Below are 25,158 nucleotides of genomic sequence, written 5' to 3'. Positions count from 1 at the left end.
CAAGAAGAAAGGGAACAGATAGCTAGAAATACCCTGCTATGTAAAACTGCCTAGAATGTCATCCTACATGTTTTAATAGACATGACAACCAAACCTTACTTCGTCTGTTATGATGAGCATAGTTCCATTCTTTTAAACAGAGTTTTCTATGCTTTACCTCAGAGTTAAGTAAGTTAAAAGGACTGAGATGCAGTGGTGAAGGTACTCTTTCAAGGGAGGTTGTTGAAAGGCTCTGGGAGGGAGGGTGATAACAAACACACTGTGGTCAAATGAAAACAAACATGGCCGATCGCAGAGGGAAGGCGCTAGGTGGATTCATCATCAGCGCTCTTTCCGCTGCTAATTCATCATCCCTGTTTTAACTGTTCCCAGGGTAAACAGCTTCCTCCAAGTGTTTATTTGATTTCCTGATATGACGGAGGGAGGAATGGAGGGAACGAGAGAGTAAACGAGTGAAGTTGAGAGAGGAGGCTCTCCCAGAGGCCATACAGTAAAAAGGGAAAGACAAGAGGTGAAGAATGACCAGGAGGAGGAAGACAAGGACAAACCAGATTGCCATTACAGTTACACTATCTACCCTGTCAGGGTCCAATCCCGCCTGTAGTCCTCATTATGTGTTCATGTTTGGCCTGGATGTACGTCTGCTCTTGAAATGTCCTTCAGACAGGTCAAAGGCTCAGCTAACAGGTGCTGCTACAGCTCATCATAACATAGGGACAAAGCTGAAACAATAGCCTTGAGTTATTCAATGCAGTCTGGGATAAGCAGAGGTCTCCATGGAAACTGCGTTGAATCAAATCAAATTGCATTCGTCACATACACAGTTTATAGCAGGTATAAAAGGTGCAGTGAAATGCTAACTCCCTCAACATTGCAGTACAATAATAAAATAAGTTATTAGAAGAAGATAGTATGCATTGTAACAATATATGTGTGCTATGTCAAGTATGACTGTATTTACAATATAAAGTGGGTAGTGACTTGGTCATGCAGTTGAATAAATAGTATATAATAGAACAGCTGCATTGACTGTGTGTGTGTGTGTGTGTGTGTGTGTGTGTGTGTGTGTGTGTGTGTGTGTGTGTGCTTGTGTGTGTTTGTGTGTAAGGGTTTGATGTGTGGAGAGTCAGTGCAAATAGTCACAAGGTGCAGGTCTGAGCAGGTAGAATGATGGTCTCTACATGTCTTCCTTCCAAACACTGTACATTAACCAGAAGAGCAACTGAGATATCAGTCTTGGCAGGACAGATGCAGTGCAGTCTAACCAAAGGTTAGCATGATGATCAACTGCCCATCTCTACACTCTATTCTCTAACACAGATCCAAGATGGCTTCCTCATGTCAGGTATTCTGACACTGAACATAATCCAGTGGGATATCTGAGGCATTAGTTATTGGCCTCCATCTTTGGGACAGCTACACTTTAGTTGCACCAAGGATAAGGGGTATCAATGACCCGTCTCGAAGCTTGACTCTCACTTGAAGAACCAAAATGGCTTCCCTTATCATTGATCAATGGTCCATTTGTCTCAGCCACAACCCAAAATGGCCTCAGTGATTGTTGAGTCATTTGTCAAGTAACCACAACTGGGGCACCTTCACCTCTTGCCTGTCTGTACTCTGTGTTCGGAAACTCACCTTGGCTCAGAAACTCCTCCATCTTCTCTTTAAAGGGTTGCAAGTGCTCTTCAGAAGAGACCTGACAGACCTTCTCTGTCTCGGCCGAGCATGCTGGAGTGGAGGAGCACAAAGAAGGAAGAAAAAGAATGAGACAGCTTGTAAATACTATTTTTGACATTGCAATATTACACTCTACCTGTTTGTGTAATTGGGGCTAATTACCATACATAATGGATTGGGCAACGGCAAACTAACCAGTAATGATGCATTCCCATTCACCCTAATACTTTTCTCCAAACAATGAGTGATACCCTTGGAACCTGCAGACCCCTTAAGCGTCCCTTGACGCACCCCAGAGTCACGGTCCATCAGCGGCCATGATGAATCCAAAAACTTGCCTGCCAGAGTTCTCGGAGTTAATTGGTTGACCATATGGCCCCCTCTGTGGAGCTAGCTGTTGTCCTGAGGGCCATACAAGCCCACTGCTGTGGGACGCCTACTAATTAACCTAATCCCAAGGCAACTGTCATCGAAGCCCACATCTGTTACAACACTCAGCTCTAAAGTAAAGAGAACCCTACAGTATGTGATGAAGCATTTATGTACGCCATCATGGTACACTGCCATTGGGAATGAGTAAGTGAGTCAGCCTCCCAATGGACCTGGGCAACCCGATCTTCACGCGTTAGAAATAATGAGAAGATTGATTGCAGTGCAGTAAAAAACAATAGGTTTAACAGTAAGATACATAAAACATGATAGAGAACAGAGGAGATTTGGGTGATTATTCTTGATCGACACATATAAAATAGATGCACTCTGTTAGCGTTAATGTTTCCCCACCTGTAGACCCCTATAACGTGCTGTAAGTGTTGAATGAGTCAGGACTGACTAATGAATATAATAAGTATTTCCCCATTCAGTCATTAATTCGGTCGCACAGGGATTTTGTTTTCAACCAATGAGCTTGGCTTTAAGTGTATAATCTCATTTCCACACTTCATCAGGGCTTTTTGTTGGGAAAAGACTTTACAGACTTTCAGCCAAGCCTGATCGCAGTAATTCCCTGTAAACCTCCAAAACATTTTCATAAATGCTACCTGGACTTGTATTATATGCGAAGTGACCTAGTATTTAGGTTGAACTATAATAAAAAGGATACACAGACTATATTCTGTTCTTGCTCTACTGGATGGCTGTCAAACATTATTGCTACCCACCCAGTACACTGATAGTTTTGAAGGTTTTAATTATGGGACCTTCAGATCTTATGGTTTGTAATTTACATTTACATTTTAGTCATTTAGCAGAAGCTCTTATCCAGAGCGACTTACAGTTAGTTAGTGCATACATTTTTTTTTTTTCATACCCCCTATGGGAATCGAACCCACAACCCTGGCGTTGCAAACGCCGTGCTCTATCAACTGAGCTACATCCCTGCCGGCCATTCCCTCCCCTAACCTGGGCCAATTGCGCGCCACCCCATGTGAGTATGCGGGTGCTGCATAAATAAGGAGGCCTCTCCAGGCCCTTGACCCACTCTGAGGGGCCTGAGCTGGGGCACACAGGTAGGAGAAGCCCTCTGAACCTCGCTTGTTTGGATCTCTGTGTTGTGAGGACAGTAAAAGCGCACCTAGCGGATTCTACAGGAGTCAGCTCCTGACTCTCCATCTGGTTTGGTGGTCTGTACGACAAACAGATGCTATCTGTTGACCCTGTTCCGTGATCAAGACAGCACTATGGTTGGGCACACTTGGAAGAAATTCCCATGATAGAGATACAGGGATGCATTTCACCCGAGTTATACTTTCATAAACTCTACACAATGGATCATAAACATGATGTGACACCTGTCATAATCAACGTTGATTCAGGTTTACTACCTGGTGTTGGTGATATACAGTCCAAGGTTTGCAAATGGAGCTCCAATGGAGAAAAATATATTTGTGGGAGCCAGTCTCACCGTTGAGGTCTTTCCTTAGCTTGCGTAGATCTCTCTGAAAGTCCTCAAACTTCATCTGAGAGGCCTGGAAGAGGTCCTGGGGTTCAGGGAGAGGGTAGACACAGGTCTCTCTACCTGCGTCCTGACAACACACACACACACACACACACACACACACACACACACACAGTCAAAGTCAATCATCATCAAAGACCAGAGCAACCCTCTCCAGCATACATCTCAGGTAAGATTGGGATATCAGTAGTATCTTATCAGTAGTCCAAACATTCCCAATAAGATACGGTTGCATGGTGGTAGTGGTTATAGTCATCAGCTAGAGAGGAGCCATTGTAATCGAAGAATACGTTTATCCTGTCCATCAGTGTTACCAGGGAGCCATTAGGAGCCCAGAACAGTGTCATGTAGGTTGATGTTGGCAACATACTCTCGGCTGAGTTCATCTCATCTGGCTAACCTAATTATTTACAATAGGCCCCCTTTGGATCCTGTGCCAGCTAACGTAGTACAGGTCGGCCTGAACTGAGAGGGAACTGTTGCAAAATGGGGGAAAGGAAAATAAATAATTTGATTAAAAAATAAGCCACGCTATCCTCTGGCGAGAAGGAAGATGAAAAGGGGTCTGGAAAGATATCTCAGCAAATCAGAGTAAATCAGAAAGGGGTTCAAATAAACAGGAACTAAAACATACCTCATCAAAGTGCCTTAGATAGTAAGCAACGATGTATGACAAAAGACTCTGAGAGTTATCCTGAAAGAGAGAAATAAATAAACCAAATAAATAAACCGTAAATCCTTTTTGTCATTAATCTAATCATTTTAGAGCAGAATGTTTTCACTTAGAAGTTCAGCACCGCAAAGCAATGCATCAAACACAAGTGAAATCTCTGCTGGTAACTTGTCTTATATTCTTTATGGGCACCTCTCTGGGATTCCAATACTGAAAACACTGACCACTATGTTCTTACAGGACACCACTGGTGGTACACCAAAAGTCTAACAAGCAGTCAGTCACCCACTCATTTGGGGACAAAGCCATTCCCTAAGCACCGTAATAGAGCAGTTATGGTCCGAGCTCAACACACACTCACACTGCTCTTGACGTCCTTGAGTTTGGGCAGGATGTCCAGAGTGAAGCCGTCAGCCTGCCCGCGTGATCGGTTCCCTCCGTTCATGAAGTTCCCAAAAGCTAAGACGAGAGCTAGCACCTGCATCACACACTGACCTCTCTGCAGAATCTGATACACAGCATGGGGAAAGACAGAGACAAGGAGTTGAGGGAGTTAGAGGAAGGGGAGGACGAAGACAGGTAGAGAAGGATAAATGAAAGGAGGAGAAAGGGAAATGAGAGACAGAATATATAAGAGAGAGGATAGAGAAGACAGAGGGGGAAATAGACAAAACAGAAGAAGAGCGAGAGATAGTTCATTTCAGTGCATCTGGTATCAATATTTGCCCTCTGCAGAGATAATGGCTCTCATTCCTTATGCACCGAACACTCTGGATGCATGGCTGTACATTACATTGTCCACTAACGTTACAGGCTGTTTTCAGACAGATGTAGAGGAGACTCACAGTACACACTCTCTGAAGGATTTCAACTTTCCGGAGGATGGAGGAGATGCATTCATCAAAGGTTGATTGAAAGAGGATGCAAAACACCCTTCCTGAGAAATTGGGGATTTGGGACAACTGGAAGAGAAACCTTAGAGAAGAGGATAGAACAAGAACAAGATGATAGTGATAAAAGACTTAACCAGACCCCATTTTGAAATAGTGATTTTCTTGGCCAACATTTGCTCTCACTGTTCAGGCTTGTCCAATGGCTTTCTGTCATCCTTATCTTTGGATGACTTGATGTGCTTCTCAATCTTCTCCATCTCGTCTTGCTGGGCTCTCTGAAATAGGTAAAGAGTGTGATAATGGGTAACAGTAGTGAAACACAAAAGAATACCTTGTGCTTGAGATATACTGTACATGCACACAAACCCTGTTCTTTCACTTAGAAGGGAACTGAATGTGGTCAAATACAGCCCTTGCAGATACTTTATAAACACTATAGTATGGTTTCGATTTATAACATATTTGCCCATTCTCCGACACAAAACCACAGTTTAGTACAAGGTGGTCGAACAAAAATAAACCAGGACAGAGATGGCCTCTCATTTAACAAAGGCAAAGACAATAGAGGTTGACAGGTCTGATCCAGAATGCAAAACCATAAAACGTCAGACACAGAGAAATGTAAACTCTGTAAGCAAACTCTCATGACTTCAGGCTTGTCTGAGGAAGCAGGCTAGGGGACCTGACGTTGACTCCAGAGCCTGGCCCAGGAATAAATCAGCAGTAGCACATCAAACACAGGGTGAATTAGTATTCAACACACTCTGCCTTGGGTCCGCGAGGGGAAGCTCTGGTTCTGGTTAACAACATGTTTTAAAGTGTAAATACATTTAACATGAAACAGGTCCTTTTTAAACTTGTGGGTGTACCAACGTGAGGAGTAATTTGTGGACAAGAAGATATGATGGTGAGATCTATGAATTGGTACATTTCTTTTTGGCTGTGATAGTATGAGAGAAAGTTGCATGTGACATTACAGAGAAAGGTGACCTTTTGGAAAATGACTTTGGACCAAAGGTCACTGCTATGTGAACAATCCTTTATTTCTGGTCAACTCTGTTTTTCTAAACCTCCCATGTATGGCACTAAACTTCAAGTCAAGATTATTTTCTGATGAAAGGGTTCTGTGAGAACGTAGCCTGAGGTGCTATTATTGTACTGACCCATGTCACTGTCATCAATTCTGTGTTTTTCATTCAAAATGTCAGTGTTGTTATAATGTTCCTCAACCTCTGCAGTCGCAGCCTATGAGTAGATGTCATGAGTGTAAGGGTTGGAGTTTGTCATGCTGTTGCTTATCATGTGCACAGTGATGTGGTGTTGGGAGGGGTTCCCTGAACTTCTAAGAGTCGTGTGAGATGGTTACGACTCCTGATATTTGTGGGGAGGGGTACCTCACAGTGACCTCTTCCTTCCTGTGGGTTTGTGTTGTGAGAGCAGTAGTGGTTATATTCTCAGAGCCCACAGACAGGGTGACTCCACGTCTTACTGTGAAGTGAGGAGTGACCTTCTCCATGGCTCTGTGTTTGTGAGTGTGTTCTAGAACTGTGAGGGTGTAACCATTAGAACCCCTCATTCCGAAGTCAGGGTGGCTACACTGCCAACTGTGGTTAGGGGTTGGAGACCGGGAGACAGGATGGAGTCTCGCAATACAAAAGAGAAACAATTTGGCTCCTCAACTCAATAACACAGCCTCAGGCAAGACAGAAGAGGGAGAGAGGTTAAACCACAGGAGGTTGGTGGGACCTTAATTGGGGAGGACGGGCTCGTGGTAATGGCTGAAGTGGAATCAGTGGAATGGTATCAAATACATCAAACATATGGTTTCCATGTGTTTGATACCATTCCATTTCCTCCGTTCCAGCCATTATTATGAGCCATCCTCCCCTCAGCAGCCTCCACTGGCCGTTTTACGTCTTGCAGGGCTAATGATGTAGCTATGGGAACCTTCACCACCAGCAGGGTGTACTAGGGAGTCTTATTCTAAAGCAATTAAATAATAACAAACTTTATTACATTATTCTATTATCCCATTGTACTTGAATAAAACAGTGCCTATTATAACAGTGGAGAGAAATACATTAAAACCCAATAGAGATAATGTGTCTCTACTCCCCTTGTATGATAATGCATGTCTTACAAGAGAGGAGCCAACTTCTTTAAACAACAATAGAAGTTTACTAGAGAAAAGTATATCCCCTTCCAGCAGACATACAGTACACAGGGCTGACTCTGTGGCCAAATACCACACATACCAATAGGGATTGTGGCGTCCATGTTTGTTTTGGTATTTAAAGCACATTTCCTTTAGTTCGCCTTTCAAGTGGACCAGATGGAACATGAACTCCAGATACAGAGGCATGTTCAGAGCAGACGCTGTGGAACTGACATCCACAACAAAATCATTCAACTATTCTGGAAATACTATAAAGACTTAGGTAATGACTAAAGATTCAAAGACTGTTTCTGAAAAGCCTGCCTTCCCACATGTTCCAAGGAAGGTGCACTTAATTGATGGGAATTGTAGTTTTTTTCAATGTAGTGCTGACTAAATTAGTGTCAATTAACCACCTCAGGGACCAGTGGCCAGCAAAACCCCACGGACCAGCACAGGTCCACGGACTGGAGGTTGAGAAACCCAAAACTCTTTTTTTTTCTTTTGTGAAAGTTCTTGTCATCAAACGTTTACAATGAAAAAGCATAGTGTATAATCATGAATATATTGCAAACAACTTACATTGTCATACAGGGATTGCAAGGTCTCAAGGTCCACCACAGTGTTGTCCATGTTCAGAATGGCTTTAAAGGAAAGGAAATAATAGGTAGCATTTAATGATAATATCTGCCAAGTTCCTATTGGATAAAAGATTTTGGTCCCATCTCACAAATAAATCTTAACCAGTCATGACAAGAACAACAACAACATGTTTTCAACCTTGGCAGATCTGCCATACACTCATACCTTTAGCCCCCTGACTGAGTTATAATTCATGTTGGACTAAAAGATAACATGTCAAGATATCTAGACTGATTACAGTCCCATTTCCCTACTAAATAATGCTATTGATCCTGGATTTTGATCCATGACAAATATGAGAAACAGGTTTTGGCCTGTTGCTGGTAAAAACACAGTGACTTCAACACATGAATAATCTACAGTACAAAAATGAATACACATATCTACAATACATTTGGTTTCTAGGTTGTTTGTACCAGGGCGGTTCTTGTTGGCCATCTGATGAACTGGTGACACATCTCACACACTGCAGTACAGACTGCTTTCTCACACCACAGGTACTATTGGGACTGAGTATCCACGTGATCAGCCCTCCCCTTTAACACTGGTGGAGGTATGCATTGAGCACAGTGAGACCACACAGGTATATCATTTGATCTATGTTGAAGTACTGTAACAAAGCTCATCTCAAAGAAACAGGATATAACAAACATTACATATTCAGGGTCTCCGACGGTACTTCTGATTACGAAAGGTTCATCAACTTGCATGACACATGCATTCCTAACTGAAACTTTTGCACACAAGCTCCTATGTAATAGAAGCAGAATGTAACCTTCCCTGGAATATAACCATAGATAAATCAGTTGAATGAGGGTTCTACGAAAACCTCTGTAGCTACTGTTCACCACCTAATCCCTTAATCTCAAATCAAATCAAATGTATTGGTCACATACACATGGTTAGCAGATGTTATTGCGATTGTAGCGAAATGCTTGTGCTTCTAGTTCTGACAGTGCAGCAATATCTAGCAAGTAATCTCTGTGTGAAGAATCAGTATTTTCGCCGACCTGTCTATCAGTGTACCTTTACTTGTTAGTGATATCCAATTGGTAGTTACAGTCTTGTCCCATCCTCTACGGACTCGGGAGAGGCGAAGGTCGAGAGCCATGCGTCCTCCGAAACACGACCCCGCCAAGCCGCACTGCTTGCTTAACCCGCACCAATATGTCGAAGGAAACACCGTACACCGTAGTCAGCATGCATGCGCCCGGCCCGCCACAAGGCATCGCTAGAGCGCGATGGGACATGGACATCCCGGCCGGCCAAACCCTCCCCTAACCCGGACGACGCTGGGCCAATTGTGCGCCGCCTCATGGGTCTCCTGGTCGAGGCTGGCTGCGACACAGCCTGGGATCGAACCAGGGTCTGTAGTGACACCTCTAGCACTGCATGCAGTGCCTTAGACCGCTGCGCCACTCAGAAGGCCCAGTGTTTCGTTACTTGTCATGTTTTGTGTTTTTTGTGGACCCCAGGAAGAATAGCTGCTGCCTTTGCAAAAGCTAATGGGGATCCAAATAAACCAATAAACAAAGCATCAACCCTGTTGTGATCCTCTTCCAATCATTCATTTGGCTGGCCATGATCTGCAGGAAATCATGTTGGATTTGTAAATTCCTGTGTAAAGGCCTTTTGGTGTTTCTATAATGTGGTCAGTCTGGTCAAACAAGTAAAACTGTCAGTTCTTTATTTTATTTCATTTTCCCATGTCTGTCTGTCAACAGAAAATTGCTGTGAGAGAAGATGAACAATCCTCGGAAAGCTTTTCTTCTTCTATAATATTCATTCCTCTATCTCTACTTCAGTCCCCCTGTGACTCCGTCACATACTCCATTTCTCTCTCTCTCACACCATACCCTCTGTCTGCCAGTTTCTCTCTCTCTTTATTTAGCTTTCACTCTCAACCCTTTCACACTCTCTTTCCCTCCACAGTCACCACAGGGCCAGCCTCCCCCTTCCTTGCAGCGCCTGGTCTCTCTCTGCTTGCTCTCTCTCTCTGCCTGCTATCTCTCTCTCCGCCTGCTCTCTCTCTGCCTGCTCTCTCTCTCTCCGCCTGCTCTCTCTCTCTCCACCTGCTCTCTCTCTCTCCGCCTGCTCTCTCTCTCTCCGCCTGCTCTCTCTCTCTCCGCCTGCTCTCTCTCTCTCCGCCTGCTCTCTCTCTCTCCGCCTGCTCTCTCTCTCTCCGCCTGCTCTCTCTCTCGCTGCCTCTTCTCTCTCTCTCTGCCTGCTCTCTCTCTCTCTGCCTGTTCTCTCTCTCTCTGCCTGCTCTCTATCTCTCTGCCTGCTCTCTCTCTCTCTGCCTGCTCTCTCTCTCACTGCCTGCTCTCTCTCTCTGCCTGCTCTCTCTCTCTGCCTGCTCTCTCTCTCTCTCTGCCTGCTCTCTCTCTCGCTGCCTGCTCTCTCTCTCTGCCTGCTCTCTATCTCTCTGCCTGCTCTCTCTCTCTCTGCCTGCTCTCTCTCTCGCTGCCTGCTCTCTCTCTCTGCCTGCTCTCTCTCTCTCTGCCTGCCTGCTCTCTCTCTCTCACTAATTTGGTTTTAGTTACTGACTCAAACAGGGCTGAGTATCTGACAATAAGGCACGAGAGGGTGTGGTATATGGTCAATATGGTCAATATGTCCAGGCACTCAGCGATGTGTCGTGCTTAAGAACAGCCCTTAGCCGTGGTATATTGGCCATATACCACACCCCCTCGTGCCTTATTGCTTAAATAACCACCAATGGAGAGCTAACTTGACTCTCTATAAAACAATGCCATAGTCATAAAAAAGAAGATCAAAAACTATGATTCAGAAAAAAAAGTATCTTTCTCATTTGTCTCTTTAGATGTGGGGTTTAGAGAACATATTTAAATCCCAAACAGTGTAACATTATCTGGAGGGTTCCCAGATCATTCTGAACATGTGAAGCACTGTATTTCTCTTTCCCAATCTCATCACCCCATGAAATACCGTACCCTCTAATCAACACTAATGCTGTATGCTGAAAGAAAGTCCTAACACTGGCGACTGATGAGTATGGCCCACCTCCTCCCATTGAGATAAGCCTATCAAGAGGACTTATAGGATAGACAGACCCTCCCCAGCGTACATCTTACAAGGAGTGTTTAGACACACGGATGAGGGATGAATGGCGAGGCAATCAGAGGACTATAACAGGAGGAGAATCCATTCTCAGTTAAGTCTGGAGTAGTTCCACTTTAAAAAGGCAGTTTAGACTAGGACGCAGAGTGACAATAGATTAGAGAAAGAGAGAGAGAGAGCGAGATAAAATAGAATATAGTAAACTAAATGAAAGATGGAAACACACAGAGAGAAAGATAATAGTACATCCTTCATACTTCAAAGTCTAGTGATAACTTAATAATGAGGCCTCTCACTTGAGGCAATAACACCACACCTGAATTATGACTAGATCCATCAGAAGTCTAGAGAGGTCAATTAAGGTACAGTTGAAGTCGTAAGTTTACATACACCTTAGCCAAATACATTTAAACTCAGTTTTCACAATTCCTGACATTTAATCCTTGTAAAAATTCATTGTCTTAGATCAGTTAGGATCACCACTTTATTTTAAGAATGTGAAATGTCAGAATAATAGTAGAGATAATTATTTATTTCAGCTTTTAATTCTTTCATCAAATACCCAGTGGGTCAGAAGTTTACATACACTCAATTAGTATTTGGTAGCATTTCCTTTAAATTGTTTAACTTGGGTCAAACATTTCGGGTAGCCTTCCACAAGCTTCCCACAATAAGTTGGGTGAATTTTAGCCCATTTCTCCTGACAGAGCTGGTGTAACTGAGTCAGGTTTGTAGGCCTCCTTGCTCGCACACACTTTTTCAATTCTGCCCACACATTTTCTATAGGATTGAGGTCAGGGCTTTGTGATGGCCACTCCAATACCTTGACTTTGTTGTCCTTAAGCCATTTTGCCACAACTTTGGAAGTATGCTTGGGGTCATTGTCCATTTGGAAGACCCATTTGCGACCAAGCTTTAACTTCCTGACTGATGTTTTGAGATGTTGCTTCAATATATCCACATACTTTTCCTTCCTCATGATGCCATCTATTTTGTGAAGTGCACCAGCCCCTCTTGCAGCAAAGCACCCCCACCTCATGATGCTGCCACCCCCGTGCTTCACAGTTGGGATGGTGTTCTTCGGCTTGCAAGCATCCCCCTTTTTCCTCCAAACATAACGATGGTCATTATGGCCAAACAGTTCTATTTTTGTTTCATCAGACCAGAGGATATTTCTCCAAAAAGTACAATCTTTTCCCCCATGTGCAGTTGCAAACCGTAATCTGGCTTTTTTATGGTGGTTTTGGAGCAGTGGCTTCTTCCTTGCTGAGCGGCCTTTTAGGTTATGTTGATATAGGACTCGTTTTACTGTGGATATAGATACTTTTGTACCTGTTTCCTCCAGCATCTTCACAAGGTCCTTTGCTGTTGTTCTGGGATTGATTTGCACTTTTCGCACCAAAGTACGTTTGTCTCTAGGAGACAGAACGCATCTCCTTCCTGAGCGATATGACGGCTGCGTTGTCCCATGGTGTTTATACTTGCATACTATTGTTTGTACAGATGAACGTGGTACCTTCAGGCGTTTGGAAATTGCTCCCAAGGATGAACCAGACTTGTGGAGGTCTACAATCTTTTTTCTGAGGTCTTGGCTGATTTCTTTTGATTTTCCCATGATGTCAAGCAAAGAGGCACTGAGTGTAGGCCTTGAAATAGATCCACAGGTACACCTCCAATTGACTCAAATGATGTCAATTAGCCTATCAGAAGCTTCTAAAGTCATTTTCTGGAATTTTCCAAGCTGTTTAAAGGCACAGTCAACTTAGTGTATGTCAACTTCTGACCCACTGGAATTGTGATACAGTGAATTATAAGTGAAATAATCTGTCTGTAAACAATTGTTGGAAAAATTACTTGTGTCATGCACAAAGTAGATGTCCTAACCGACTTGCCAAAACTATAGTTTGTTAACAAGAAATTTGTGGAGTGGTTGAAAAACAAGTTTTAATGACTCCAACCTAAGTGTATGTAAACTTCCGACTTCAACTGTAACTACCCAGCGGGCGTAACTGGTTGCAATGACGTCGTTATGCTGTGTTGAGGTGGAACATCACCACTCACCATTCTGAATGTCCTTCATGTCCAAGTGGATGCTGGACATGAGGATCCCCACATTCTGAGATCGCTTGGTGTTCAACAGCTTCACCACCTGAGAGAGAGAGCGAGAGAGTGAGAGAGTGAGAGAGAGAGAGAGATAGCGAGAGAGAGAGAGAGAGAGAGAGAGAGAGTGAGAGAGCGAGAGAGAGATAGCGAGAGAGAGAGAGAGAGCGAGAGCGAGAGAGAGAGAGAGAGAGCGAGAGCAAGAGTGAGAGAGAGACAGAGCAAGAGAGTGAGCGAGAGAGAGAGAGAGCGAAAGAGAGAGAGAGAGCGAGAGAGAGATAGAGAGCGAGAGAGAGATAGAGAGTGAGAGAGAGAGAGCAAGAGTGAGAGAGAGACAGAGCGAGAGAGTGAGCGAGAGAGAGAGCGAAAGAGAGAGAGAGAGCGAGAGAGCGAGAGAGAGAGAGAGAGAGAGAGAGAGAGAGAGAGAGAGAGAGAGAGAGAGAGAGAGTGTGAGAGAGAGAGAGAGAGAGAGAGAGAGAGAGAGAGAGAGAGAGTGAGAACAGACAACGGAAAGAGGATCAAGCTTTTAAATGTATTATTGATTATTTATTACTCTTCCTAAGGTCCAAACAGAAATACAGTAATACATTATAGTAAAACAACAGACTACATCATAATACAACAATACATCAACACATTGTGCATTAAAAGTTACATTGTTCAGATATTACACATTTACAATATAAAATATACAATAATACAATTTGTGTGCGTGTGTGTAGTGTGTGTTAGAGTGTGTGTGTGTGTATGTGTGTGTTAGAGTGTGTCTCTTCACAGTCCATGTCGTTCCGTGAGGTATTGTTTTATCTGTTTGTTTTTTTATCAGATTTTACTGCTCGCTTGAGTTGAGGTGGAAGAGAGTTCCCTGTAGTCATGGCTCTATATAAAATGAGTCCAAAACAGGCCAGAACTGAGCCTCAATGTCCCTTTATCTTTTCCTTTTATGGGAAAAGAACTGTTGCCAATTCTCCCACAAACATTATGCAAATGATAAACCTGTTTAGTCAGATTAAAGTGATTGAAAATTTCCCCTTAAAGTTCAGTTCTCCACATCCATCATATTTTCAATGGGGTGATCCAGAATGTGTAGATCTTAGATACATCTCGACTTATCACTTCAACCCGTTCCGTTGATAATGCAGTTCATACAGAGATAAGTAGGAGACCATTCAAAATATGGCCCACTAAGTGTACAGTAGTGTATGCCCATTGTGCTGTTTTCTCTGTGATTGTTTGTTTATCAAATTAGGTTTTACACAAACCACTAAATGCGTTAAAGGCCTGTGCCTTTAAGGCATATCAATGGCAAGACTTCACTATTTAAAAGTAAAATGTCACAACAACAATGTGAGAATAGATTGGCACATCACAAATATATGAAAGAGTTTTTATCTCAATATCAAATCATTTCTGGGTAACAATTAAGGGTCACACTTTATTTGAATAGTCCGGAAAGTCGGTCTGTAGATGCTCTAAAGATGGCCATACTACAGTGAGGGAAAAAAGTATTTGATCCCTTGCTGATTTTGTACGTTTGCCCACTGACAAAGACATGATCAGTCTATAATTTTAATGGTAGGTTTATTTGAACAGTGAGAGACAGAATAACAACAAAAAAAATCCAGAAAAACACATGTCATAAATGTTATAAATTGATTTGCATTTTAATGAGGGAAATAAGTATTTGACCCCTCTGCAAAACATGACTTAGTACTTGGTGGCAAAACCATTGTTGGCAATCACAGAGGTCAGACGTTTCTTGTAGTTGGCCACCAGGTTTGCATACATCTCAGGAGGGATTTTGTTCCACTCCTCTTTGCAGATCTTATCCAAGTCATTAAGGTTTTGAGACTGACGTTTGGCAACTCGAACCTTCAGCTTCCTCCACAGATTTTCTATGGGATTAAGGTCTGGAGACTGGCTAGGCCACTCCAGGACCTTAATGTGCTTCTTCTTGAGCCACTCCTTTGTTGCCTTGGCCGTGTGTTTTGGGTCATTGTCATGCTGGAATACCCATCCACTACCCATTTTCAATGCCCTGGCTGAGGGAAGGAGGTTCTCACCCAAGATTTGACGGTACATGGCCCCGTCCATCGTCCCTTTGATGTGGTGAAGTTGTCCTGTCCCCGTAGCAGAAAAACACCCCCAAAGCATATTGATTCCACCTCCATGTTTGATGGTGGGGATGGTGTTCTTGGGGTCATAGGCAGCATTCCTCCTCCTCTAAACACGGCGAGTTGAGTTGATGCCAAAGAGCTCGATTTTGGTCTCATCTGACCAGAACACTTTCACCCATTTCTCCTCTGAATCATTCAGATGTTCATTGGCAAACTTCAGACGGGCCTGTATATGTGCTTTCTTGAGCAGGAGGACCTTGCGGGCGCTGCAGGATTTCAGTCCTTCACGGCGTAGTGTGTTACCAATTGTTTTCTTGGTGACTATGGTCCCAGCTGCCTTGAGATCATTGACTAGATCCTCCCGTGTAGTTCTGGGCTGATTCCTCACCGTTCTCATGATCATTGCAACTCCATGAGGTGAGATCTTGCATGGAGCCCCAGGCCGAGGGAGATTGACAGTTATTTTGTTTCTTCCATTTGCGAATAATCGCACCAACTGTTGTCACCTTCTCACCAAGCTGCTTGGTGATGGTCTTGTAGCCCATTCCAGCCTTGTGTAGGTCTACAATCTTGTCCCTGACATCCTTGGAGAGCTCTTTGGTCTTGGCCATGGTGGAGAGTTTGGAATCTGATTGATTGATTGCTTCTGTGGACAGGTGTCTTTTATACAGGTAACAAGCTGAGATTAGGAGCACTCCCTTTAAGAGTGTGCTCCTAATCTCAGCTCGTTACCTGTATAAAAGACACCTGGGAGCCAGAAATCTTTCTGATTGAGAGGGGGTCAAATACTTATTTCCCTCATTAAAATGCAAATCAATTTATAACATTTTTGACGTGTGTTTTTCTGGATTTTTTTGTTGTTATTCTGTCTCTCACTGTTCAAATAAACCTACCATTAAAATTATAGACTGATCATTTCTTTGTCAGTGGGCAAACGTACAAAAACAACAGGGGATCAAATACTTTTTTCCCTCACTGTATCAACTGTTGATCTGTTGATAAGCAACTGCTTGCTAAGGTTACAGTTAGGGTTAGAATAAGGGTTAGGGTAAGGGTTAAGTTTAGGGTTAGGATAAGGGTTATGGTTAGGGTTATGCTAGGGTTAGTAGATAGTTAGTTGAAATGTTACTGATAGTCTATAGATATAGATATATAGATATAGATATAAACTGAAAAATAGCTGCAATTGGCAGAGAGGTTTGGAACTCTCTTTCTTATTGGTATATTAACTAATTTACCACCTTGTGACATCACAAGGCAGGCCAAAACTCCATCCCACCAAAACAGGCTGAAATTTCAGGCTGTCTTTTCAAACAGCTCTTACACTAAAAGGGCATTATCATCAATTTCAAAATTTCACGCTAGGATATTATCCTAACGTCATAGTGTGGAAACATATATAAAACACAGGAAAATCACATTTTTGACTGCACTAGGCCTTTAAATTAGCTGCTTTAGTTTGTGGAGTCTCGAAATATTGTTTATTGTACAGATGAAGGATCTTAATTTGAGCCAGTTTGCTACAGCAGGAAAATAATCTTGCAGCAACAGGAAATTATAATTATTTTGTGGAATATAATTAATGGACATTTTTCTAGGGGTTGATACATTTTTTCGCAAGGGAAAATCAAGTCTGAAATTTCAAAGTGTAAATTACAAACTTGAGAAGCCTTTTTAAACCTCAAATACACTACAAGTTTCACATTTCCTGCATTGCGAGAAAGTTATCCTGCAACAGGGCCATCAAATTAAATTCTACATCTGTACAATAAATATCCATCATCACTATCTTTTACTATATTTCACTATATTGTGCCAAGTACATTTATAACTGCTGATCAAGTTAAAATATATAGATAAACCAACAGCCTTGGTAAAACCATGGGCGGTATCATGTATAGTTCACAGTAGAGTAGACCAGTGGAGGCTGCTGAGGAGAGGAAGGCTCATAATAATGGCTGGAACGGAGCCAATGGAATGCCATCAAACCATGTGTTTGATGTATTTATTACCATTCCAGTGATTCTGCTCCAGCCATTACCACAAGCCTGTCCTCCCCAATTAAGAGGCCACCAACCTCCTGTGGAGTAGCCTCTCCCAGTGACCACAGTCAGGCTGAGAAAGCAGAGTGGCTGCTGGGTAATAAAGTGGTGTGGGGAGTGTAGCTAGTAAACCCTAGCCTCAGACAGACCAAATCCATGTGCTCCAGATCACACAAACTACAACATAGAACATGGACACAGTTACATCACTGACCTCCTGCCTCCTGCCACAGCCAAAAGAGAGACAGTCTAACATATCCAGCTAAATGGTTTTCCATCACACTGTAGACATCATAGAATGTAATTGTCAATGCTAAAAAAGTGTTTAAAAATCATATATCAGTTGGCACAAGCTCCTATTGTAGGTGCATATTTGGGGTACTACACAGCAGTATAATACTGTCTGATGAGTTCATAGTGAAGATCATTATACCACATTGTAGATCCTTTTGACAGGATCTACAGAATAACTATTCTCCAGCAGTATATCATAACATTTACATTTAAGTCATTTAGCAGACGCTCTTATCCAGAGCGACTTACAAATTGGTGCATTCAATTTATGATAGCCAGTGGGACAACCACCCTTTTTTTCTTCTTTTTTTTATGGGAGGGTGGGGGGGGGGGGGGGGGGTAGAAGGATTACTGTTACACTATTCCAGGTATTCCTTAAAGAGGTAGGGTTTATCATAAACTGTTTATTAATGTACAGTTTATTATCCATTCAAAAACATTTTCCTGATGGGAATATGGTTTGAATGAAAATATTACATACAAACCATGTGCAGAAATGGAATCCTAGGTTTTAAAAGATCTTTAATTCCCGTCAATCACCGATTGATGTTTTATTTGTGTCTCCTCCCTATGTCATGAGTCAATCATTCCAGTAATACTGTGTGTTCAACATTGGCCTACACATATTTCTACGAAACCCACAAAGCCCTGCATCACATGCCAGAAATAAACCCTGAGGGAAAATTTGTTCTTCATTAGACCATAAAAGAGAATAAATTATCACAAAACAACATTTGTTGATGTGGAAAAAGTACTCAGAGGCAGAAGAGAAATGCAGACGTCTGTTAATGTAAACTCAAGGCCTGAGTACAGAATTCTTTCTCTACAGTTTCACATCTAACATTGAATATAACAAAGTGGGCTAGTATAGTGTGAAGTAGCCAGTCCACTCTGATATGAAGGGACATATCCAGTCACAACAAAGAAAGAAGGTCTGAGAGGGCAGAAAGATGACAACAAGGTATATCCATACGTTGACCAAGACATGCTGTTTATCCATTTTTTTTTTTACAATCTGGGACATGGAAATATCTAAGAGACATGTCTAGCACTTTCGATGTAATGCATAAAAAATGCGTTACAAATGCTATTACATTATTACTTACAAAATTATTATTCATATCCAAGTCATGAATGAATGTTGTATGGTCGGATGGTTGATTGAATCCAGACATAATGAGCTCTGACTGAGAGTGAGTATGAAAAGTGACTCAGCCTGGCTTTCTGCTCTTCATCAATCATCAAGTCTGTCTGTACTGAATACACAGAGGAAGTCCCTCTCACACAAGAGGGAAGAGCACACGAAAGGCTCTGTCCCAATACTCTCCTAAACCCTATTTTTTATCCTTGTTTCCACTTAGAGGGGAAGTGCTTGACTATCTAGTTCTCCACCATGGTACTTAAATCTATCAAATGCTTTTAGATCAGTGGCTGTGACAGAAAAGTACAGTAGAAAGTTCAAAAGGGAAGGTATGTTAGACTATTGGGTCTGAGCCACAGAGCAGCGGTCTCAGGGGAGGAATCACAGGACAGACGAGGCTGCCACAGTGTCTCCCAGTCATCAGTGTGGGTTTACTTACCACACGCCACTCACTGGCTCCGAGCTTCGCTGGGCCTGGGAGCCAAGGGGAGCCAGACCTCACACCACATAATCACTCTCTGGCTACATCACTTCCTCATGTCATTTACAGGCAGGGGATTGGTGTGATGGAGAGAGGGACAGGAAGAGACAGAGATGGGACTAAAGAGAGTCAAGGGCAGACAGGCAGACACACGCTCACACAATGTACAGTACCTGTTTGGCCTTGGACTTTGTGATGGTGTCTGATATTGGCCTTTTCTTCTCCTTCACAGCACTTTTGGAGAATAACTTGACAAACTCATCAAAATCCACTGACGGCTCCTCGATCTTCTCCCAAACCAGAGAACCACTCGCATCCCTCAGGTAGAAGAGAGAAAGATCTGTATTACATCGCTTTCATTGGGTCTTTATCCTGGTGATTTGTACCTCAAACGTACAACTGAAAATGTCTGGCATTTTATGCTTTACCGAGCCCTAGAATGCAGGAAGACCAGCACTATAGCGCCTCTTCAGACAACAACTGTACAGTACATTACATTTCCAATAACTATACATAAAACCACCACTATGTATCATGTCCTCTGGTAATTATAATGTGGACTTATTTACACGTCACAGTACTGTTATAAGATATATTTACGTGTATGGAGTCGGACCAAGTGCATCAGTACCAAAGCGGCAGTGTTGGGGAGTAGTGAACATACACGTAGTTCAACTAGTAATTAAACTACATTTTGCATTAGCTTTGTGGTCGTTGAACTAAAGTCAAATCTAGGTAGTTAATTATTTTATCGCCATGTAGCGGTGTAGCTAACTACTGGAACTACACACTACTTTTTTTTTGTAAAAGGAGAATAAAATATTGTGAAGTAGGGAAGAATTTCCTTAGTTTTTCGGCATCAGCGTAATTCTCAGTTGAAACATAGTTTTTGTGTTTAATAGGCTAAATCACACATTCTGTTAACACCTGATCCCAGAGTGATCTGTTCTTGCAATTTGTAGTCTATGACATTTCATATTTAGATATGATAATTTTTCCCAAAGTAACTTTAGTTTCAAAGTAGCTTTAGTTAAGTAAACTGTATTTTTCTTAAGGGTAGCTTTAGTGTAGCTTAACTTCTTCCAGTGTGAAGCAATTGGTAGTTTGGGAAACTATGATTTCAGAGAAGCGTCCCCAACACTGCAAAGCACATCACAACACCTGTTTCAACTCAACAACATCTCACCAAACTCTTTCCCCACATCTTTCACAAATGTTTCACTGGGTTACCATCTGTATAGGGTTGGTTTACAAGGCTGATCTTTATCTTCAGTAGAAAACCCCTTCTATAGCCTCCATGAATGTCAATGATCCATCTCTATCTTTTGCATACGTTCTCATTCATGCGTTATGTTTATGGATGTCTCATATACTGTAGTTAAACAGGAAGCTTTGGATAAACATACTGTATATGTATGTACAGTCATTGGACTAAAGTGGATTAGTAATTACTTTTTAGCATGCAGTTGGATCCTGGTCCAGTAGAGAGGCTTCATGGGCTTGGGGGGTTCGATGGGTGCCTTCTGGGGGCCAGCCTCCTGGGCCATGGGGGCCATGAAACCACCGGGAGGGGGAGGAGGGCCAAAGCCTGGGGGAGGTGGAGGTCCACCGCCGGGGGGTGGGGGCGGAGGAGGGGGGCCCATACCTGGTGGAGGGGGTGGGGGTTGAGGTCCAAAGCCTGGCAGGGGAGGGGGTGGAGGTGGGGGACAGGGTCCGCCCATACCTGGTAAAGGAGGAGGAGGGGGTGGAGGAGGAGGACCAGCCCCACCAGGGAGAGGGGGAGGGGGTGGAGGTGGTGGGGGCCCTCCAGAGAGTTGAGGTAGAGGAGGAGGGGGAGGAGGAGGAGGAGGTGGTATACCTGGGGTGGGAGGAGGTTGGGGCTGGGTACCACTCTGCTGCTGCTGTTGGCAGGTACAGACAAAGTCAGGTCTGGGGAGGGAGGAGGAGGAGATTGCTGGGACAGAGTTTGAGGAGGGGATTGACCCTCCCCTGAAAGGCACTTCAAATCTAAAGGCCTCCTCCACAGGTGATGTCTGTACGGAAACATCCATCCTCTTCTTTCCTGTGAGGTTGACACCCCCCAAGGCCACAGTATTGTCCCCATCCCCACTCTCCTTAGAGTGGATCTCCATCTCCAGAGATGCATGCTGGATTTCCAGTGCTGCAATCTTTATCCTCAAGTCATTAATGGTCTGCTCCAGCCCTGTAATATCACTGCCATTGTCCTCTTGTGACAGATTCCCGAACTTTGACGAAATCTGTCATGAAAAAAGTATTTCAGACCACTTTTCAAGCAGCAGCAATAAAATACAGAACTTTGTACATTTGAATATTACATAAAGTGATGTTTTGAGTCATACTGAGACCAAGGTCTCTTTTACAGATGAGCCCTGAATGACCTACATCCAAATATAATTACAACATGCAAGCAGAAAGAAAAACACTGTCATAAAAATCAAACACATTCATCAGTAATAAGGTCATCAATCAGCTTTCTGAATTGCCCTAGAGGCACCAGAACATCAAATTTAAGAACATTTAGAAGATTGTTCCACAAATAAGGTGCAAGGAAACTAAAAGCTGATTTACCTAACTCAGTAGAGACCAAAGGAATTTCCAGAGTTCGCCATCCCTGAGACTGGGTGTGGTAACTCATATGTCTAAAGTTTAGTAATGATGTTAGGTACAGTGGGACCTTTTGTAAAAGGGCTTTATAAATGAAAACATATTAGTTCATCAACTTACATGACATCAAAGAGGGCCAACCAACTTTCTGGTAGAGAATGCAGTGATGAGTACTAAAATTGTCGCCCGTAATAAAGCACAGTGGGCTATGATAAACTGCATCTAACGGCGTTAATGAAGTGGCAGCTGCGTTCATATAGATGATGTTGCCATAGTCTAGGACCGATAGGAACGTTGACTGAATAATCTGCTTTCTACTATTTAACGAGAGGCAGGAACTATTTTTACAAAATAAATACATAATTCCTCAGACTTCAAAGCTAGTAGATGCCACACCCTGAGTGAATAAGGGTAAACAAACACCCACAACTGAGGGTGTTTGGTTTCAGGGTTACAGGTCAGGGTAAAGTGAGGGTCAGGGTCAGGGTCATGGTCAGGTCAGGGTCAGGTCAGGGAAGGCCACATGTTTAGACTCCAAGCTTCTGGCACCTGGGTAGTTAGAACATTGATTGGGAGACTTAAAATATTTGACCCATGAGATGATCAAAGTCTCAATGAGCTTCAAAGAGGCCATAGTTAGATGCACACGCTCCAGCCATGTTACCATAGTTACTACAGTTTGTGTTGAGTTTACAGTCCTAGTCTTTCTAAGTGACCATTACAAGGTAAGGAGCTCACAGGATATGAAGTTTACCTGCTTCTGACAATGACCTATGAAAGTTATCATAGGAATTCAAGCCAAGCCTGACCTCTGTTGGAAGAACAGGAGTAATATCCTCATGCTCTGTCATTATACAACATATACAAGATATAACCACAAGAGGACAGTATTGTAACAAAACATGTCTGGGTAGTCATTCACTTCCAGTTGTAAGAGCAAATAAAAGAGTACAAAGATCTGTTATCCTCCTGAGGCACACACAGTCATTTTCTATTCGGTTGAAGGTGACGCAACATTTTCAATGTCACACTATCTGAATAAATGTTCTCCTCTGGAGCTCGTCTGCTTGGTGTGGTACACTACATAAAACACACAGTGTTGAAAACATACCTGAGCTGGCTGTGGAGGGGGCCACAGGCCCTGGATGCGGCCTGGGGTGCGACCTTCATGGGCCTCCCAGAGGTGGGAGGGCAGGCCAAAGGTGGCCCAAGTATACAGCTGGTCCTCCTGGGGGAGGGAAAAACAAACAATGAACATGTTAGAATGCATTTTTACAGTATTTACCTTAACATCAATGTTTTATTCACATTGTATATTAACACCATATAATAACCAGGCGAATATAACTGGGACATTTGACCTACATCATTTTCAGTTGAATTAAATTGATTTGGTTTACTTACACACAAATAAAGGCCAAAACAGGGCAGTGCACAGACAAAAAGGCAGACAGCTATTTAACGTACACTAAATAGCTGACAGAGAAACAAGGAACTCCATTCATATTTAATCACATTTTACTTCAAGGAATAAATAAATAAAGCAACCTATGTAAATCCCTCTGTTGATTCAGAGGACATCCACCAACACTGCCTAAACAGAGAGGCCTTTCACTGTACTAATCGAACCAATAAAAACGTCCACTTTTCCTAAATGAGATAAGGTACAGTGTTTGCTTAGCGCAAGACTCCCTATTGTACAGTGGAACGTAGAAAATTGCGAGAAGCTAAAAGAAAGCCATTCTCATTAATCTGATATATGAAAACTCAGCTTGTTACTGTGTATATTCTATTAGTTCAGCTTAATGCATGAGAGCTTGTTACTTATCAACTGAGCAATTTTTTCCCCTGGGAAATGGCTGTGAATGGTTCCATTGCAGCAAGCACTTTCAGCACGGCACAGTAATATGATATTGAATATATAACCACATGCAATTGGGCAATTCTAAGGGCCCAATTTAGTCTGAATCTAAATATATTGTAAATAAATCGGATAATTCACAGACCTCTACATAATGACTATCAATTTATGTAAGAAGATCAAGCCATTCCAACACTGTGCATGTCAAGTGTGTGTGTTTGTGTGTATGCGTGCGTGCGTATGAGTGGGTGTCTACACTTTACGGAGCACATATTCATTCTGTTCCAGTCTGAGAGCTCGCCTGAGGCGTTATTTTCTCTGTGAAGTCAATGCCAGAACAAAATCTTAACCAGAACCCCAGCTTGAGCTGGAGCCAGAATCACAACTCCAGTACAGGCAGAGACTAAAACATGGTCAGAACCTGTCATAGCCCCTACTCTATCACATCAACAATATTTTCTCCATAGAGACAATGCTGATTCATTATAGTGGCACTATAGGGAGGGATTATATTTCAGGGAGTCAAAAAAGGCTTTCTACTTTTACAGGGGAGCGGACAGTGAGGACAGAGAAGAGAGGGAGGGAGGAAGAGAGAGAGAAAGAGAGAGAAGAGAGAGAGAGAGTGATCGAGAGAGAGAGAGAGAGAGAGAGAAAAAGGGTGAGGGAGGACAGCGGGTGAGGGAGGACAGCGGGTGAGGGAGGACAGCGGGTGAGGGAGGACAGCGGGTGAGGGAGGACAGCGGGTGAGGGAGGACGGGTGAGGGAGGACAGCGGGTGAGGGAGGACAGCGGGTGAGGGAGGACAGCGGGTGAGGGAGGACGGGTGAGGGAGGACAGCGGGTGAGGGAGGACAGCGGGTGAGGGAGGACAGCGGGTGAGGGAGGACAGCGGGTGAGGGAGGACGGGTGAGGGAGGACAGCGGGTGAGGGAGGACAGCGTTGTCAATAGACACGGTTAGAGGTTGACTCTGGTCAAGGTGAATAATGCAGAGCTGCAGGTCCAACCCCAGGTAGAGACAGTGAGAGGGGACGACATGCTCGAACCAACCCAGGCACAGTGAGCCTTCTGAAGAGCAGCCTGAGCCCTGGGCACGTGGGGCTCTTACGCAACGCAGTCAGCAGATGGTCTACGCAAGCAGATGTGTGTGTGTCACAGAGTGACTGTTTGTAAGGCATGCATGTGTGTGTGTGTGTGTGTGTTTGTGTACTGAATGAATGAAAGCATGTGTGAATATGTGTATGCCTGTTTCTAGGGTACTATGTGTGCTTGCATACATTGCAGGGACATATTGTAATTCTATGTGATTTTGTGTGCATGTTATGACTGAGTGTTTGTGACAGTGTGTTTATGTATGTGAGTGTATCTAAGGGGGGAGGTGCACAGTGCAGCCAGAGACAAATGCTCATCTGTTCAGACA

The 25,158-nt window shown here is 43.2% G+C and overlaps 1 protein-coding gene across 1 annotated transcript in view; it reads right to left on the bottom strand.

Moving 5' to 3' along the window:
* Window positions 1-23,109, bottom strand: part of LOC311126316 (formin-2-like) — a gene marked incomplete at its 5' end in the record, with an annotated part of 29,812 nt that extends 6,703 nt beyond the window's left edge. Inside the window, 11 exons of the mRNA XM_084200325.1 lie at window positions 1,639-1,731; window positions 3,584-3,704; window positions 4,272-4,331; window positions 4,672-4,818; window positions 5,156-5,285; window positions 5,387-5,478; window positions 7,941-8,002; window positions 13,143-13,230; window positions 19,430-19,574; window positions 20,709-21,514; window positions 22,993-23,109. Of these exons, the coding sequence (XP_084056451.1) occupies window positions 1,639-1,731; window positions 3,584-3,704; window positions 4,272-4,331; window positions 4,672-4,818; window positions 5,156-5,285; window positions 5,387-5,478; window positions 7,941-8,002; window positions 13,143-13,230; window positions 19,430-19,574; window positions 20,709-21,514; window positions 22,993-23,109 (1,861 nt within the window). The remainder of the gene's footprint in view (window positions 1-1,638; window positions 1,732-3,583; window positions 3,705-4,271; window positions 4,332-4,671; window positions 4,819-5,155; window positions 5,286-5,386; window positions 5,479-7,940; window positions 8,003-13,142; window positions 13,231-19,429; window positions 19,575-20,708; window positions 21,515-22,992) is intronic.
* Between the last annotated feature and the right edge of the window lie 2,049 nt (window positions 23,110-25,158).

The sequence above is a fragment of the Coregonus lavaretus genome, assembly GCF_964263955.1.
Source record: "Coregonus lavaretus genome assembly, contig: HAP1_SCAFFOLD_2536, whole genome shotgun sequence".
Lineage (NCBI taxonomy): Eukaryota > Metazoa > Chordata > Actinopteri > Salmoniformes > Salmonidae > Coregonus > Coregonus lavaretus.
The sequence above is the reverse complement of the archived record's forward strand: the minus strand, read 5'-3'. Positions and strand labels throughout refer to the sequence as shown.